Source organism: Argopecten irradians, chromosome 3 (assembly GCF_041381155.1).
Source record: "Argopecten irradians isolate NY chromosome 3, Ai_NY, whole genome shotgun sequence".
NCBI classification, from domain to species: domain Eukaryota; kingdom Metazoa; phylum Mollusca; class Bivalvia; order Pectinida; family Pectinidae; genus Argopecten; species Argopecten irradians.
In genome coordinates, this window is record NC_091136.1 from 48,995,209 (window position 1) to 49,013,024 (window position 17,816).

At 34.9% G+C, this 17,816-nt stretch overlaps 1 protein-coding gene across 1 annotated transcript; it reads right to left on the reverse strand.

The window, feature by feature from the left end:
* Positions 1-1,085: 1,085 nt before the first annotated feature.
* On the reverse strand, positions 1,086-17,812 carry LOC138318913 (ribosome biogenesis protein NOP53-like). The gene is made up of 14 exons (XM_069261727.1): positions 17,656-17,812; positions 16,309-16,382; positions 13,336-13,423; positions 12,744-12,928; positions 10,889-10,956; positions 10,619-10,714; positions 10,254-10,364; positions 9,749-9,913; positions 9,449-9,504; positions 8,943-9,062; positions 8,513-8,579; positions 1,807-1,883; positions 1,629-1,685; positions 1,086-1,143 (listed from the first exon to the last, which is right to left on the reverse strand). The coding sequence occupies exons 1-14, from the start codon at positions 17,778-17,780 to the stop codon at positions 1,128-1,130; spliced, it is 1,305 nt and encodes a 434-aa protein (XP_069117828.1). The 5' UTR covers positions 17,781-17,812; the 3' UTR covers positions 1,086-1,127.
* Between the last annotated feature and the right edge of the window lie 4 nt (positions 17,813-17,816).

A 17,816-nucleotide genomic window follows, 5' to 3' on the forward strand; every position in this document is an offset into this window, starting at 1 on the left:
TCCACTAGAACAAACTCAATACCCATGGTGGTGGTATGGGGTTTTATCATCAGTGACCAGGGAGATCTAGAGCCTCCACTAGAACAAACTCAATACCCATGGTGGTGGTATGGTGTTTTATCATCAGTGACCAGGGAGATCTAGAGCCTCCACTAGAAAAAACTCAATACCCATGTTGGTGGTGGTATGTGGTTTTATCATCAGTGACCAGGGAGATCTAGAGCCTCCACTAGAACAAACTGTATACCCATGGTGGTGGTATGGGGTTTTATCATCAGTGACCAGGGAGATCTAGAGCCTCCACTAGAACAAACTCTATACCCATGGTGGTGGTAAGGGGTTTTATCATCAGTGACCAGGGAGATCTAGAGCCTCCACTAGAACAAATTCAATACCCATGGTGGTAGTAAGGAGTTTTATCATCAGTGACCAGGGAGAGCTTCCACTAGAATTTGGAAGGTAATATTGGAACCCCTATTTGACTGGTAGGTGCTCTATTTTCTTTTTACCAGCTGGAGATGATATTTATAAACGATATATGCCCGCATGGAATTTCTTAAAGAGGCACGTACTATAAAAGGAAGACTGGATGTTTCATTTATTTCCTTTTTCAACAAGTTTGCTCATTCACAACCTCATGATCAAGGGTATCAAAAGCATAGCACGCATCCGATTTCACTTTGAATATACATGGTAGTCTCCACTTGTTCAGGATATCAATGAATTTGGTTGTCTCCCCTGCATAATGTGAACTTGATTAATGAAACATTTTGGTTGTTTTCTCCCTGAATCAGGATGTATTAAAATCCCCTGAATTAAAATATCAAATGAAATTCATCTATATATTAAACAATGTCATATAAGATGTATTATCTCCCCTGAATTAGGATATCAAATTAATGTGATTATATACCATGCCCCTTCCCCACCTAAATTAGGAAATCGGATGTAATTGCTTTACTATTGCCTCCTCATAATTGAAATATTTTATGCACGATTTGTTATTTAGATTAATAGATTTCTTGATATAAAACATCTTCAAATTAATTTTTCCTACTTTGACAAGAAAAAAACACAAGAGAAAACATTTTTAATTATCTCTTTTTTTAATTAGAATTGTCTTTGTTTCACCTTTTTCCCACCCTGCAATGAAACAAAATGGGAAATTATAAATTTGTTTTCAAAACGTTATTACATGGTAGCTGTTATAAACAAATAAATTAAAAGTCTGGCCTTAAAACTTTTGTACTAACAGCACTAATTTGCATATTCTGTGTAAGCTTCTATCTAAAATTGTCTTATAAAATGGCAAGCATTGTATACAAATTGTGACAATTTACACACAACACAAACAATCCATATTGGTTTGGGTTTTTTTTTAAATTGAATGATCAAATTACATTTTGTCATAACTAACAGTTATTTATAAGCAAATGACACAAAAGAAACTTAAAATACATATCTAAGATTTTATGCTTCTGAAATAAGTTTTTTGATAATCTTGAAATTTCTCTGGGCCAATCACAGAGGTGAAATCTGGAGACAGCAAAAAACTCTGGGATAGATTGCCAACTTTCCTACATTACATTCAAGTATGGGTTTTTGAAAAGGTAGAATTTTAGACTTACTCTTCGATTTCGTATCCTTTTTTCATGAACACCTTCGGCTTATATTTCCTCTTCTTGCTGTTAGAACAAAAATAATCATAATGTAAGTTGATATAAGAAACTAAAATAAAATTTTAACACAATTCATTCATGGTATTTGTTTATGGTTTATATTAAAACATCACATTTTCAGTCTTACCTTGCTTCAAGTCTTGGCTCTATCACATTTCTCTTCTGTAAACTTTTGAATCTGTCCACTAATAGGTGTCCTTCTGGCTGTAAGATCAGACACAACATTAGGATATGGTAAGATAAATAGGAGTACATGTATGGTGTATTATTAAAGAAAGAGATGTGTGTAGATGAGGGGTTTCTGACACTGCTGAATTAATCCATCACTTGATTTCGAAAAGGAATTTTTAAGCTATAATATAAACAATTTATTTCAATTTTTTCCCCAAATATAGACCAATCACACAACAAAAACTGAATATGTTACTAAATGAAATACATTCTATTAAAGTATATTTCGACACAAATTAAAGATAAACTAGAATTATGTCAGTATGACATTAAAAGCCACTGCAACAACAATTATTTTATTTTTGCTTCATGTTAAGTGCTGAAATTAGAAAAAAAAACGTTTGAAGTGTACTCATAAACCGAACAAGTGTTATGCACATTGTCTGCAACTATGGGCCAAAATTCATGATTTTTTTCAATTTTTCAAGCATTATGCTGTAGCTACCATGATCTTCATTTGTATGAATAAGAGCAGAAATTCGACAAATCTTTATCTAAATAATATTATCATATTGAGATAAATAGTATATATCGTGCCTATTAATTATAGGTGTACTTTTTTACATTTAAATGACTTCGATATTTTCCCAAGTATTCAACATATGAACACAAACTAAAATTAGACAATGTTTTGAAATAAAAGGCCCATGGGCCTTAATGGTCATCTGACTATTGGCACAATACCACACCTCAAAGGATATAGTAGTGGCAAACAATTAAGGCATTAAAAAAGAAGTTTTTTAATAGAAGAAGTTTAGGTTCTGATATATTTGATGAATTAGACCATGACCCTTGATCCCCACCATGCTACAAATTCATTATCCAGTCTCTAACTTCAGTAACTTAGACTCTAAGCTTCTAAGTAATTTATAAGAAGTTTTTTTTAAAGATTTTAGCCTGTTTGATCCCTGTGACCTTGAGTGAAGATCAAGGTCAATCACTTGAACAAACTTGGTAACTAAAGGTGAGTATCGCCTACAATTTTAACTATTGCAATACTATTGCTATCAGGGAAAACACTATTGTGATAGTTTAACTATTGCATACTTCAATTGCAATAGTATTGAGATAGTATTGCATTCTGAATTATATTAAAATCCAGTCGATGAATTGGCCGCCATGACGTATATCTAGCCCAGTATTGGTTTAAAGTTACTTCCCTTTACCTGCTAACGTCAGTACCAACTCAAACGCAATGAAGATCATGATTGAGAACATTGTCGGTGTTTGCATTTTGATTAAATATCATGGAAAAAGTAACATTTTATCATACTGTTAGTTTGTTTGTCAATCCTATGTGAGTACATGATTTTAGTTCAAGTTACAGAAAATATCTGACAATTGAAACTATTGATTGGTTGGCATACTATCAGCGATTGTTATCGACTTTTTGAAATTGACATCGATTGATTGAGTTGAGAGGCATGCAATCGCAATATATCGGTAGTTCGATGTATTGTTACACTCCTATTGGTAACCCTTCATCCCACCATATCACAGACTCAATATCAGGTATCTAGGCCTCTTAATTATTCACAAAAAGTTGTTTAAAGATTTTTGCCTATTTGACCCCTGTGACCTTGAATGAAGATCAAGGTCATTCATTTGAACAAACTTGGTATCCCTTAATCCCAGCATGTCACAAGCCCAATATCAGGTCTCTAGGTCTCTTAGTTATTCACAAGAGGTTGTTTAAAGATATTAGCTTTTTTGACCCCTGTGACCTTGAATGAAGGTCAAGGTCATTGATTTGAACAAACTTGGCAGACATTCATCACAGCATGCTACATGCCAAATATCAGTACCCTTTGCCTTTCGGTTATTGAGAAGAAGTTGTTTAAATGAAAAATTTGAAGCAAAATCTCCAATTTTCTGTGTAAGCGAAGCGGAAGTTGCGCCTGCATCACAGATGATTATGACAGCCATGCTTATCATCTATCCCATGAATGACAACAGAGTATTTCCTAATGGTCATCCGGGTTAATGTAACGAATCTGTAACAACAAAATGCGGTCAAAAACGAAAGCGCTGCTGATAAAGTTATAACAACAAAGTGAAAGAAGATAATGACATACAGGTTGGGCACTGACAGTTTGTTAATTTGATATTAAACCTTGTTCAAGATATAATAGTGATGATAAAAATAATGACATGACAAAATCCAACCAGTAAGACCAACAGTATCTATCGTTTCACACGTAACACATGAGGTAACAAGAGATCCCAGAGGGATCTTGGCGCCCACCAAAAAATGATCTATGTCTGACAATGGAAAGAGGGATATTTTCCCTGCTTTTCAAACTTTTTCAAACACACTACATATAAAATTTGAGACAGATCGCTATAGTACTTTCTAAGAAATAGTGGTAACAAACTTCAACAATGAAATCTAAGATGGCAGCCGGTTGGCCATCTTGTTTACCGATCAGTCCCGAAAGGCATTATGCATAAGTCCTAAAAGGTACTATGCACAACTAGGGTACAAGGGGAACCTATGCATGGAGTTTGAGAAAGATCCCTTCAGTACTTTCTGACAAATAGCGATAACAAACTTTAACTATCAAAATCCAAGATGGCCGTCGGTCGGCCATCTTGTTTACCGATCGGTCCCAAAATACAATATGCACAACTAGGATGCTAGGGGAACCTGTATATGAAATTTGAGAAAGATCCCTTCAGCACTTTTTGAAAAATAGCGGTAACAAACTTTAACTATCAAAATCCAAGATGGCAGCCTGTTGGCCATCTCTTTCACCGATCGGTCCCAAAATACAATATGCACAACTAGGATGCTAGGGGAACCTGTATATGAAATTTGAGAAAGATCCCTTCAGCACTTTTTGAAAAATAGCGGTAACAAACTTTAACTATCAAAATCCAAGATGGCAGCCTGTTGGCCATCTCTTTCACCGATCGGTCCCAAAATGCAAAATGCACAACTAGGGTCCTAGGGGAACCTATATATGAAATCTGAGAAAGATCCCTTCAGTACTTTTTGAGAAATAGCGGTACCAAGTTTTAACTATCAAAATCCAAGATGACCGCCTCGGCCATCTTGTTCACGATCAGTCCCAAAATGCAATATGCACAACTAGGGTCCTAGGGGAACCTGTATATGAAATTTGAGAAAGTTCCTTTGAGCACTTTTTGAGATATAGCGGTAACAAACTTTAACTATCAAAATCCAAGATGGCCGCCTGTCAGCCATCTTGTTCACCGATCGGTCCCAAAATCCATTATGCACAACTAGAGTCCTAGGGGAACCTGTATATGAAATTTGAGAAAAATCCCTTCAGCACTTTTTGAGAAATAGCGGTAACAAACTTTAACTATCAAAATCCAAGATGGCCGCCTGTCAGCCATCTTGTAGACCGATCGGTCCCAAAATGCAATATGCACAACTAGGGTCCTAGGAGAAGCTACATATGAAATTTGAGAAAGATATCTTCAGTACTTCCTGAGAAATAGCGGTAACAAGAATTGTTAACAGACGGCAGGACGGACGGACGACAGACCACGGACGAAAGGCAATTTGAACAGCCCACCATCTAATGATGGTGGGCTAAAAAACAAACAAGAGGCCCATGGACCTTAACGGTCATCTGACTATTTGCACAATACAACATAGTCATTTAAAGATTTTGGCCATTTTGACCCCTGTGATCTTGAATGAAGATCAAGGTCATTGATTTGAAAAAAACTTGGTAGCTCTTCATCCCAGCAGGTCACAGGCCAAATATCAGGTCTCTAGGCTCCTAGTTATTCTCAAGAAGTCATTTAAAGATTTTAGCCTATTTGACCCCTGTGACCTTGAATGAAGGTCAAGGTCATTCATTTGAACAAACTTGGTAGCCCTTCATCCCAGCATGCTGCAGGCTCAATATGAGTATCCTGAGCCTTTAGGCTCTTCAAAAGAAGCCGTTTAAATTTTTTTAGCCTATTTGACCCCTGTGACCTTGAATGAAGGTCAAGGTCATTGATTTGAACAAACTTGGTAGCCCTTTATCCCAGCATGCTGCAGGCCCAATATGAGTATCCTGGGCCTTTTGATTCTTGAGAAGAAGTCATTTTTTAGACCCCTGTGACCTTGGATAAAGGTCAATGTCACAGTATTGCCAACCTCTGATGAGGTCAAATCGGGTGATCACCCTTAAAAAAACGGGTGAAAGGGTACAAAAAAGGGTCATGTGCGAAACAACATTTTAGTGTAATTTTTAACACTTTTTAAAAGCCTTAAATATGCATGTATTTATTATTTTCATATTGTTATTCAATAATATTATGATGTTTTTTGTAATAATATAATTAATATATGATAATTAATAAAAATATCATAAATTTAAAAACAAAAAAAATTAATAAAATCCGGATTTTTTGTTCTACACATGTCCGGTTTCATTATTATCTTTGACTAAACAAAATGGCGGCCATTATGATTGGCTTGCATGCCTCCGGCAACAGGATAAAATTCACGTTGACTATGTTTTATTCATGTGAGTAAATCTTTGTCTGAGATCACAAGTGTTTGTGCTTTTGTAGAATTTTGAAAATATTATTTCTGATTTTGAACAGTATTAATTGGCCATGTCTAATTTTGCTCTGGCTAAAAACGATCATGGACATCGTGATGCATGACTGAATAGAGTAATTGCTACAATTTCACACCTTTATTTAAGTTTGTGTAAACACAAACATAGCTACCTGCGTTATACAAGGAGCTGATATGAGTCTTAAGCCCTGAGTAAAATTGCGCTAATGGCTTGATCTGGAGTAATTTTTGTGAGTTTTTTTGACACTTTGGTCAAAGTGCTGAAAACCGGGTTATTTGATGACCCGTTGGGTCAATCGGGTTATGCATTCTAAAATGTCTAAAAAAACGGGTCAACCCGGAGAAATTTTTTTAACGGTCATCTGACTATTTGCACAATACAACATAGTCATTTAAAGATTTTGGCCATTTTGACCCCTGTGATCTTGAATGAAGATCAAGGTCATTGATTTGAAAAAACTTGGTAGCTCTTCATCCCAGCAGGTCACAGGCCCAATATCAGTTCTCTATGCCTCCTATTTATTCTCAAGAGGTCTTTTAAAATTTTTAGCCTATTTGACCCCTGTGACCTTAAATGAAGGTCAAGGTCATTCATTTGAACAAACATGGTAGCCCTTCATCCCAGCATGCTGCAGGCCCAATATGAGTATCCTGAGCCTTTCGTTCTTAAAAAGAAGTTGTTTAAAGGTTTTAGCCTATTTGACCCCTGTGACATTAAATGAAAGTCAAGGTCATTCATTTGAACAAACATGGTAGCCCTTCATCCCAGCATGCTGCAGGCCCAATATGAGTATCCTGAGCCTTTCGTTCTTGAAAAGAAGTTGTTTAAAGGTTTTAGCCTATTTGACCCCTGTGACCTTGAATGAAAGTCAAGGTCATTCATTTGAACAAACTTGCAATTGGTAGCCCTTTATCCCAGCATGCTGCAAGCCCAATATGAGTATCCTGGGCCTTTCGGTTCTTGAGAAGAAGTCATTTAAAGATTTTAGCCTATTTGACACATGTGACCTTGAATGAAGGTCAAAGTCATTCATTTGAAGAAACTTGGTAGCCCTTCATCCCAGAATGCTTCATGCCCAATATCAGTTCCCTGGGCCTTCTGGTTAATGAGAAGAAGTCGTTTCAATATTTTAGCTTTTTTGACCCCTGTGAACTTGAATGAAGATCAAGGTCTTTGATTTGAACAAACTTGATAGCCCTTTATCCAAGCATGTCAGGGGCCCAATATCAGGTCTCTAGGCCTCTTGGTTATTTACAAGAAGTTGTTTAAAGGATTTTAACCTTTTTGACCCCTGTGACCTTAAATGAAGGTCAAGGTAATTCATTTGAACAATCTTGGTAGCCCTTCATCCAAGCATGCTACAAGCCAAATATCAGCACCCTGGGCCTTTCAGTTATTGAGAAGAAGTCCTTTGAATGAAATGTTTAAGTAGGCGGACGGCGGACGGCGCACGACGACGGACGGTGCATGATGACAATAGGTCATCCTGACCCTTCGGGTCAGATGACCTAAAAAGTTACTCAGAAAGTCTTCATCAGAACTGGGCAAGGGGTTCCAGAATAAAATAAAATAATGTATGAACAGATGTTCTTGTAGTAAAAACAAAAAATAAATTATGAGAATGGACAAAAAATAAATTATGAGAATGGACATGTTGACTAAATGCAGTCTTGGAGTTGTATGATTTTGCAATAGGCCTATGACTTAGTGACAAACTGTTACAGAATTTCCTGATTTATCTAGCAGCACAAATGAAAAGAATAGAACAAAGTTGTGTTACAAATTGAATTAGAGAGACATAAGGAATATGTACATCTAATGATTTAATTCCTAAAATTCAAGTAATTCCATTTACAAGAAAATGTAGTAACTGCAGAAATTCATTTAAAATAATTGACTAATTTAATGATTCGGACCTGTGCCTAGTTGTTTAAAAAAATATTCCAGACCCCTGTGGAATGCATTGTGACATTGACACAAGTACATACCGGGTATTACTACAAAACAGTGTTAACTCCAGTGTACAAGGGTGTTAAAGTTTAAATGTCTTACCTTTAACAGTCTAAGTGATCCAGGAAGCTCATCACTTAACTTCAGTTCAATTTCTGCTTCTTCAAATCTGAACAAGGTCAAGGTCACTTAACTAATATGACATGATTTTGTTCAGGACATTTGAGATCCTGTTTTTACAAAAACATCTAACAGTAGCAAGAATCAACAGTTTATGTCATCTGGACTTACATGTATTATATATAATGCTTGAAGTTACACATCCTTTTCAAACATACACTGACTGATAAAATTGGTAATTATCTTGCATATTAAATAATACATGGATTACTTAAATTTGACCATGATTCTTCAGGTAATTAACTGCAACAATGTATTCAGAAAATGCTAGGATAATTTGTAGATTTTTGAGATTGGACAACAAGTTATCTTAATGTTTATCACTTCTATGAGAAAGTGTTGTAAAGGATACTTGATTTTCCCCAGCTTCCTCGTGTTCATGCCCGACTTTTCATACTTTTCTTTCTTCAGTCTCGCCCTCTGTGATAAATCCTTCTCACGGGCTTTTATTTCAGCTTTAATTGTTTTTAACCTGCAACGAGAAATACACAAAAATTGATGTGCAAATATACCTGTGTTGTAAGTATAGCATGTATAAGGATATGACAGGTTTTGGACTAACTTTTGGTAGTCTTGGGATTAACCACTTAGCCAACATGACCTGAAGATGGAGAGCTATTGATTGAACACCAGACAAATTAACCACTTAGTCAAAAGTTATTGATTAAATATCGGGCACCTTAAATCATCCATGGCCCTGACTAAACTTCATTCATTTAAGGAAAACATGGCCCATAAATGAAAGAATCATGATTTTGTTTACTGAAAAGCTCAAATACTACCTTGACCTCTATAATATGTATTTTCTGAGGAGCATCATCATCCCTGACCTGATTGTTGTATCTGATAATTTCTTACCTGAATATATCCTTTTCTCGTGTTTTAGCAAATTTCTCTTTCATTTTACCATGTTCCTGAAAGAGAACAGTATTACCAGTATACTGTATATATGAACATACCAGAAAGAACATTATTCACAGATATTATAGAAACTCCTATACAGAAAGAAAATATTAAATTAATGTGAACATAGTGTATTTGTTTTTGGTTTTTTAAATTCTCATTAATGATAAGAAATCACATTGACTTATGTGTCACTGATAATGATAGCAACGTTTTTGTATTTACAGAAATCCACAGTAATACTTGTTTTCATACCTTGTCTTTAATATTTTTCTCCTTGTTTCTCTGAACTCTGGTTTTCTTGTCCTCCCTGCGGACTGGAGGAGCTACAGACAGTTTTTCCAGCTCCTCCTCTGTGAATTCGACCCTCTCCTCATCCTCCTGATTCAGTCCTGCGGACATCTCTGCTTGAAGATTCGCCTGTAAATGAGTCGTATATATATAACACAAGCCAAAGGAGAGATAACTGAAGATTCACTATTAATGGGTCATATATTACAATACAGAGGAATTGCTTCAAGATTTGCCTGTTTATAAAAAAATAATCAGGAGTAATTACAGTGCTTGAAGCTAAGTAAAAAATACCTTTCCAAGATCGTCTTTGTTTGACCTAAACTAACAAGCCCATTAAATGATAAAGCATCGCATTATCTTGATAAAACAAAAATTAATTTGCAAACTTTCTTTGTTTTGTTTCATTTTTCTGTGTTTTAAGGAAGCATACAGGAATATATTTGGGTATTGGTATTAAGTGACCTACCTCTAGCTCCTCTGCAGACACTTTCCTAAACTGGGCCTCAACAGCATTGTAGAGTTTCCTTTCCTTCCTTTCACGCTTCACCTCTATATCATGAGCTTTAGCTAGTAAATTCTGAGGATAAAAAACAATTCTATTTCTTATGTATAACGCCTTTGCAAATGGCCAAAATCAGTCACATGGCAATAAGCATTTTCAAGAAACTGTGGTAAGGACAAGTTTTTTCCCTGTTTTCATCAATATTGTGACAATATTTGGTCACATTGTAATAAGCATTTTTCAACACACTGTGGTAATTAGGACATGTTTTTTTCCTTTACCTGTATACAAATCTATGGGTTACCAGGTCAGTACGGACAAAGTCTCACCTGGTGATCATCATATGAAGGATTATAAGATGCTCCAGGATCCGGGACCTGAACACCTGTGATCTCTGACGGTTTTTGGTTGTAATGTTTCGGAACCTGCAATGAACAATTGGTAAGAACACCTTAATGTAAAACTAAATGTTTACATATCAGGAGAAAGTGTTTAGTGATCATTATCTTAAATAACCATACAAAACATCATTACAGTACATAAGAAGATAGAGTGTAGCTAAATGGAAATGTAGTTTTAATACCACTAAATGTACTCACATTAATTCTCCTTCTCTTTGTTACCACACAGTAGTGAGGGTCCTCGTTCCTGATATCTGCATTTACATCTGTTAAAAACCACAATCAAAATAATCAATATATTTTCTAGTGAGATCTTTTAGAGTTGAATCAAAGAAGTACTATTAAAGATAGTATACCATTAGTTGTTAACATTTGATGATATCATTTCAATTAGTAATACTGGTACTTCTTTTTTCATCTATAGCTTCTATCTATTGTTCTTCAAAGAAGAGAAATACAATAAGTTTTCACTTTCTAGAACTGTCATGACCTAGTGGTTCAGGAGTAGAACATTCTATCCATAGCTTTCAATCACTTGACCACAAATTACATGTACAAATAGGGAATCTGGTTGGCTATATGTCAATTTTTCTTTCTTCCTAAATCTGTTGTCTTTACACCCGGTCCACCCCAACTGCGAATGATAAATATTATGAAGTTCCTTACCGTCAATCGATTGATTTGTAACACAGCGAGAAATTCTGTACCGTGTAGCGATAAACGCTAACACTCTACCGACACAACGTGGCTATTTTTAGACTCGAGTACTGTCGCCAAATCCACAGGTAAATCGCGGGGCGCTCTGGCTACATCAGCTATACCAAACACAATCGTAAATGTTACAAATACCGTAAAATCTTGTGTTACTTACACACCAGTGTACTTTGCACATGTATTTTTTCTTATGGCTTTAAATACTGAAAAAAATCTACTATCGGTATATTTTGCGCATTCAAAAATTTGGGGGAAAACGATGTCCGGGGAACCACAAATTCAGTGTTATAAAGGTGGTAATTTCATTGCAAAACATTCACAATAAATGCTTGACAACTTGCACAAAAAGTGTTGTATTTAGAAGAAATAACATAATATAATTGCACTGTGCTTGTTTTCTTTTATTGGCCACCGTAACTGAAACAGTGAAATATATCTTGCAGAACATGTCAAAAACATTGGCAGTCCGCCGTATTCGATCCGTACACATGTCAATGTCTGGAGATATTACACATGAATAGTTATCAGAACTATTTGAAAATATTATAATTTAGTTACTTTAATATTGCCACAATAAGTTTTAAGTGTGTTTGAGATCATTAACAAACTTTAAAGAGCATTCCGATAGCATTTACGTTGGCTTGCAATAATCACATCGTGAGTGAACTCACTATCTGTACGGCACCAGATCCAAGCTGATGGCTAATTATATATAACAGTACGGTTAAAATGCCACTAACCTTCTAGCTTGTCAGTTTTGCTGTAATAATATTACAAACCACTTATTGAAAATCCTAAATATAGGACAGTTTAGGACTCGTCTTATAAATCCCACGTGTGTTTTGACTTTTTGCACACGGCCTGCAGCCGGGACATGTTATGGCGGTTTCCTACGTAATGAGCATAGCTAGATCTATAAGGAGTTTCATATGCAATTTTACTAGAAATATGAAGATTTGTTAAAATATCTAAAATAAAGAAATACTAGTCAAGTGAATTTTTATGCAATTTGAAGAATATTTGTTTTGTTTTTAAGTAGATACAGACGCATTGTTGATGATATATAGATCGGTTAAGCTAACTAGCCATTCAGTTTCGTTAAGCTGGATGAGAGGCCCGAGCGTAGCATCCAGTACCAGTTTACCTGTGGATTTGGCGACAGTACTGGAGTCTATAAATAACTACACTCATTCAATACATCGATACAAGTCAGCGGTAGAGCGGTAGGGGTTTATATACACGCATCGTTCGCAGTTGGGGTGGACCGGGTGTAAATGAACCTGCCAGTGAGTAGAACATAAAACAAATCTAAATCATCTTGAAAGATAATCAACAACACCTGTCTCCCATAAGTCGAAGCTAGCTTCAGGCAACACATTCTTGTTTCTCCTTGTCTGTGCCCTTTGTTTGTTTCTTGCTATACGCTGTTTTTCTGCTTTTCTCTCTGTCAGTGTCTTTTTACCACTTTTTATTTTTCTTGTCAGCCGTTCAACTTCTGGTTGTGTTTTTCTGATATTGTGAGAACTGAAAATATGGATACAGTGAATTCTTATTACCGGTAGTTAATCTGTTTTCTCTTTAATGGGAAGGGGGGTTCTATCTAAAATAATATGTACATCTACAATCAAAAATATTTTCTGTTTAAGATATATAGATAGCATTTATTTATTGTAACATTTAATATTGAATTGCATGATTTTCCATTCTGTTAAATTTCAATTTTTATTAATACATAGATATCCAATGACATATTGGGTAGTGTATTCCCGTTAGTGAACTAGAAGGACTATAAGATTAGCTTTGGTTCCAATGTAGTTTACAGACATCAAATCAAACAGTGTAGACATGTGCTATATATAGAGATGATGCGAAGTAAAGATATTTTCATTATTGACAAAAATTTGTTCTTATTTAAACAGACAGTAACTCACATGGATATAGGCTTAATTTTTGGGTCTGGTTCCAGATTTGCATGGCATTTGAGGGCTCTTTTTCTGTTTTTCTTTTGATATTTGGCATCTGAAATTAATCATTATAGATATTGTATAATTCTATAAATGGATGAGAAATCATCATTGTTTCAAACATTGAGGCAGCTATTTTTTTTAATGTAATAATAGTATCTATATATATATATATATACACATTTTAAATTTGTCATGCTTAGCATATTTACACACATAATTACACCTATACAAAAAAACACCAAAAGATGTTTTAATGATTAACTGTGCAAGCTTTCAAGAGCTTTCAGATAAGTGAAAGATATCATACAGATTATAATTCACACTCCTGTCATTTGATCATAGTTTGAAGGATTTGTGCAGTCAAAAATGACAATTTCAGTTATGCTGGAAATGGCTTTATTAGCATGAGTAGAAATCTCTCCGTGCCAAGCGCCACCGGAATAACTTGTAAGCCGCCGATATCGAGGTCAAATTTTCTGACCACCCGATTATGCATATTTTCTAGCTCTAAACCATGTGACGTCATTTAAGTCCGTGGCTTATAGCTGTACTATAACTGATGTGCTATCACTTACATTGACGGTCACAGGAAAAGCCGATCAACGATATTTTATGGTTATTTTTGAGTGAAGTTAATCGTACAATAACTTTGACTCGAAATACTCTAATTTATGCTCTAATAGCAGGTATCTTCGAGTAATTATTAAAGAAAATCCACACAAAAACAAAAGTTTCGGATTTTGTGTCGAGGAGTTCAGTAGCTTTAATAAGATAATATTTTCCTGTAGTCTGTATATATATCTTTAATATATTGTGAATTGCTAAGTTTGTGATTGTAAAATGAAATTTTACGTAACAATTTAAGAAATCCTTGATTAAAGCATCAGCATTGAAGATGTAAAAGCAAATGGAAATAAAATATTACTGATCATACCTAGGAATATGTATTGCATATATACATATGTCATACACAGGTAAAACAATAATGGAAGTTGACTTATTCAGAAATAAAAATGGTTCTAAGAACTATTTCAACTAAAGGTTTAACCTTAAAAATTATTCCAGTCTAGTACTGTAATTACAGAATCGTGGCATATAGCAATCTTCCGTAATTTCTAAGGTATTAGTAAAAATTCTAAGCATGTATTTTCACCGTTTTGAATCTACATGTACATGTATAGTCATACAAGAAGGTTTACAACATTACCACACTAAATATACTATCTAAATATCACTAAGTTTAATTTTAAAAAGGTACAAGATATTATATCTATTTATAATGCCTGTATATAAGCAATTTCATTTTTCATTTGAACACTATATTTGGTTACTTTTTGGATTATACGATAAATGATCATATATCATACTATCAAATCTCGGTATGATATACAAAAGGATCGACAACGAGTATACTATTTTAAGGATTTAGTATAATTTTGAAATAATGAATTTAAATCTACACTTATACTGTAATTTAGAAACATATATCAGAAATATCATTGATGTATTTCTGCTTTTTAGTAAACATTATGGACAAAGTTTCAAAGGCAACAATATCAATATACATATTATTTTCGGTATAAGCTAGTTCGGCACTAGCTGTTACTCCAATATCACATAACTGATAACCGTCCACATTTTATTTTTACTCAAAAACTGTGTTGTGTTTGCATCATTATAGCAGAAGTTTGAGATAATGAATTTAAATCTACACTTATACTGTAATTTAGAAACATATATCAGAAATATCATTGATGTATTTCTGCTTTTTAGTAAACGTTATGGACAAAGTTTCAAAGGCACGGATTCTAGATATATTTATGTTAAAGTTTTGGATTTTACTCGTAAAAAGATAGTGTTACATTATACTATTTTTTTATTACACAGAAATTTACATTACATGCTATTTAAATCTCAGTCAAGACTGATCCGAACATCATATTGATATCGCTATCAAATTGGACTGATTATCTAATCTAAAGTTAGACATATGCTTGTTTGAATGTTTAAAATGGTGTAAATGGAATGTTTTGAAACTGAAAATATCTACACCATAAATAACTAGAATAACCATTTACTCGAAAAACTCAAATTGTAGATCTAACGTATATGTATATGTGCTGTATATAGATGTATAGTACTAGGCTTACCTTGTGTAGCCGCGGACTACTGAGACATCACAAGACCACGTGACTGCCTAGCTCATTATCTCTAAACCGTAGTTGACACTACACGTAAATCACAACCAAAACCAACCGATAGCACTAAAACATAGGCGATTCGTTCGGTGGGACCTAATTTTTCATTCATTCAAAGCAATATCCTGACGTATTATCAAAAAAAAAAATTGGCTGCACAAATCTTTTAAGTCTGCGACTTTAAGCACTAGTCTAATGCCCATGTCATGATGATTAATAATTTTATGGCAGACTAGCCCAAACTGTAATGAACTACATGTAGTCCGATTGAACTAGTGACTCCCCACCCGATTATTATTGGTAAATGCTATAATTACAAGAACGGTGGTCAATTGCATTTTTCAACACAGTTTGAGAGCATTCTGTATGCGATTATTACAGTCGAGATGGTTCACCCTTAATAACGACAACAAAAGACAACAAGCAACAACACGTTAATATGCAGAAAAGTTAGTGACAACACAGGATATGTTATTCAAAACATTAAAATAAACATTTTTACCAAGTTTTATGAAGATTGGAGTAAAATGAAGACTTTATAGCAGTTTGAATGTTACAAGATCAGCAGCTGGATAGGTTGATATCGTGAAATTGTCACTAACTTTTCTACCTATTTAACGTGTTGTTGTTTGTTGTCGTTATTAAGGATAATACACCATTTTGTGACTGTTAATATGACTTTAATACCCATATTTTATTATACATATGTATGTACGTGACTGTACTTTTTCATATTTACCATTTTCTTTTGGATCAAATGCATCTTTATCAAACATAAACAGCTGGTCATCCGATTTCTCAGCAACAAGACCACTGAAAACAAAATCAAGACCATATGCTATATTGCAGATGACAGCATCATTTACAAAAAATTACACAACCAGCAAGACACACTACATTTACAAGAAGACCAACATGCAGCAGAACACTGGGCGCAGAATTGGCTCATGTCCTTCTACCCCGACAAATGCAACATTATTAGCATCACACCTACAGTTGGGAGCAAACTAAACTTGGTATCTAGAGCATGTTGTAGTGCACATGTAGTGAACAACGTAGTGCACTAGACTAAACATTGTAGTGCACTATAGTTCACAATGATGTGAACTCCAGTGCACTACAGTGTTAATGTAATAAAATACATACACAACTACACCCTGCTAAACATAATACACTAGAAATTGTACAGTCCAGCAAATACTTAGACGTAACACTACAACACAACCTTTGCTGGGACAAACACATAAACAACATAACATCAAACGCAAACAAATCAATAGGCTTTCTGAAACGCAATTTAAAATAAACTCACCACACATCATAGAACACGCATGCAAGGCACTTACACTACCCAAACTGAAATACTGCTCTTCCGTATGGGAACCCTACTGTGCCAATCAGATCAAACAAAGCGAAAAAATACAGCGCAGAGCAGCATGATACATCCAAAATAGATACCACTACACAAGCTGCACTTACTGACATGATATACGAACTCAAACTACCATCACTAGTACTCACACGCAGACTACAGTCAAGACTAACACTCTTGTTCAAAATCACAAGTCATAGTTAATACACTGTTCCTTATAAAAAAAAGACTGTAGAACTAGACATGTACACCCACACACATACCATTACATATCTACTACCAATGACACATACAAATACTACTTTTTTCCACATAAAATCACACAATGGAACCTCTTACCGGTAGCAGCAATACAGAGCACAACACTCGACAACTTCACGGCACACATTCCATACTGATACACAGTCCTTGAAGCCTTCACAACAAACTAAACTCCATACCTTTTATCTTAAGTTGCACAAAAACTAATAAAAAAAATCCTTAACCTCAGCACTGTACATAATATTTCACACGTCCCTACGTCACTATTGACAGCTTGATCTTAGAACAAGAAGAAGAAGATAAGACATATTTTCTTTATTGCAAAATATTGATGTGCCAACAGAGGACAACCAATATCAATAAATTACGTTATATTGCACAACTCTGACAACAGTCTGGGCACTGATTATGATAAACAACATTTCTAAAAGGAAATGGCCTTTCAAATCTTACCCTGTTCTTTCTTGCATTCGTTCGTCCTCTAAGACTTCTTCCACTTCTGATATATCGATTGCCTTCCATGCTTTCTTCTTGTTTTTCCCCAGTCTGTTTTTCCTGACTGGCACGTTGGAAGCCATGCTTGTTAAAAGGGTCGATAGAACGCTTGTCAAAAG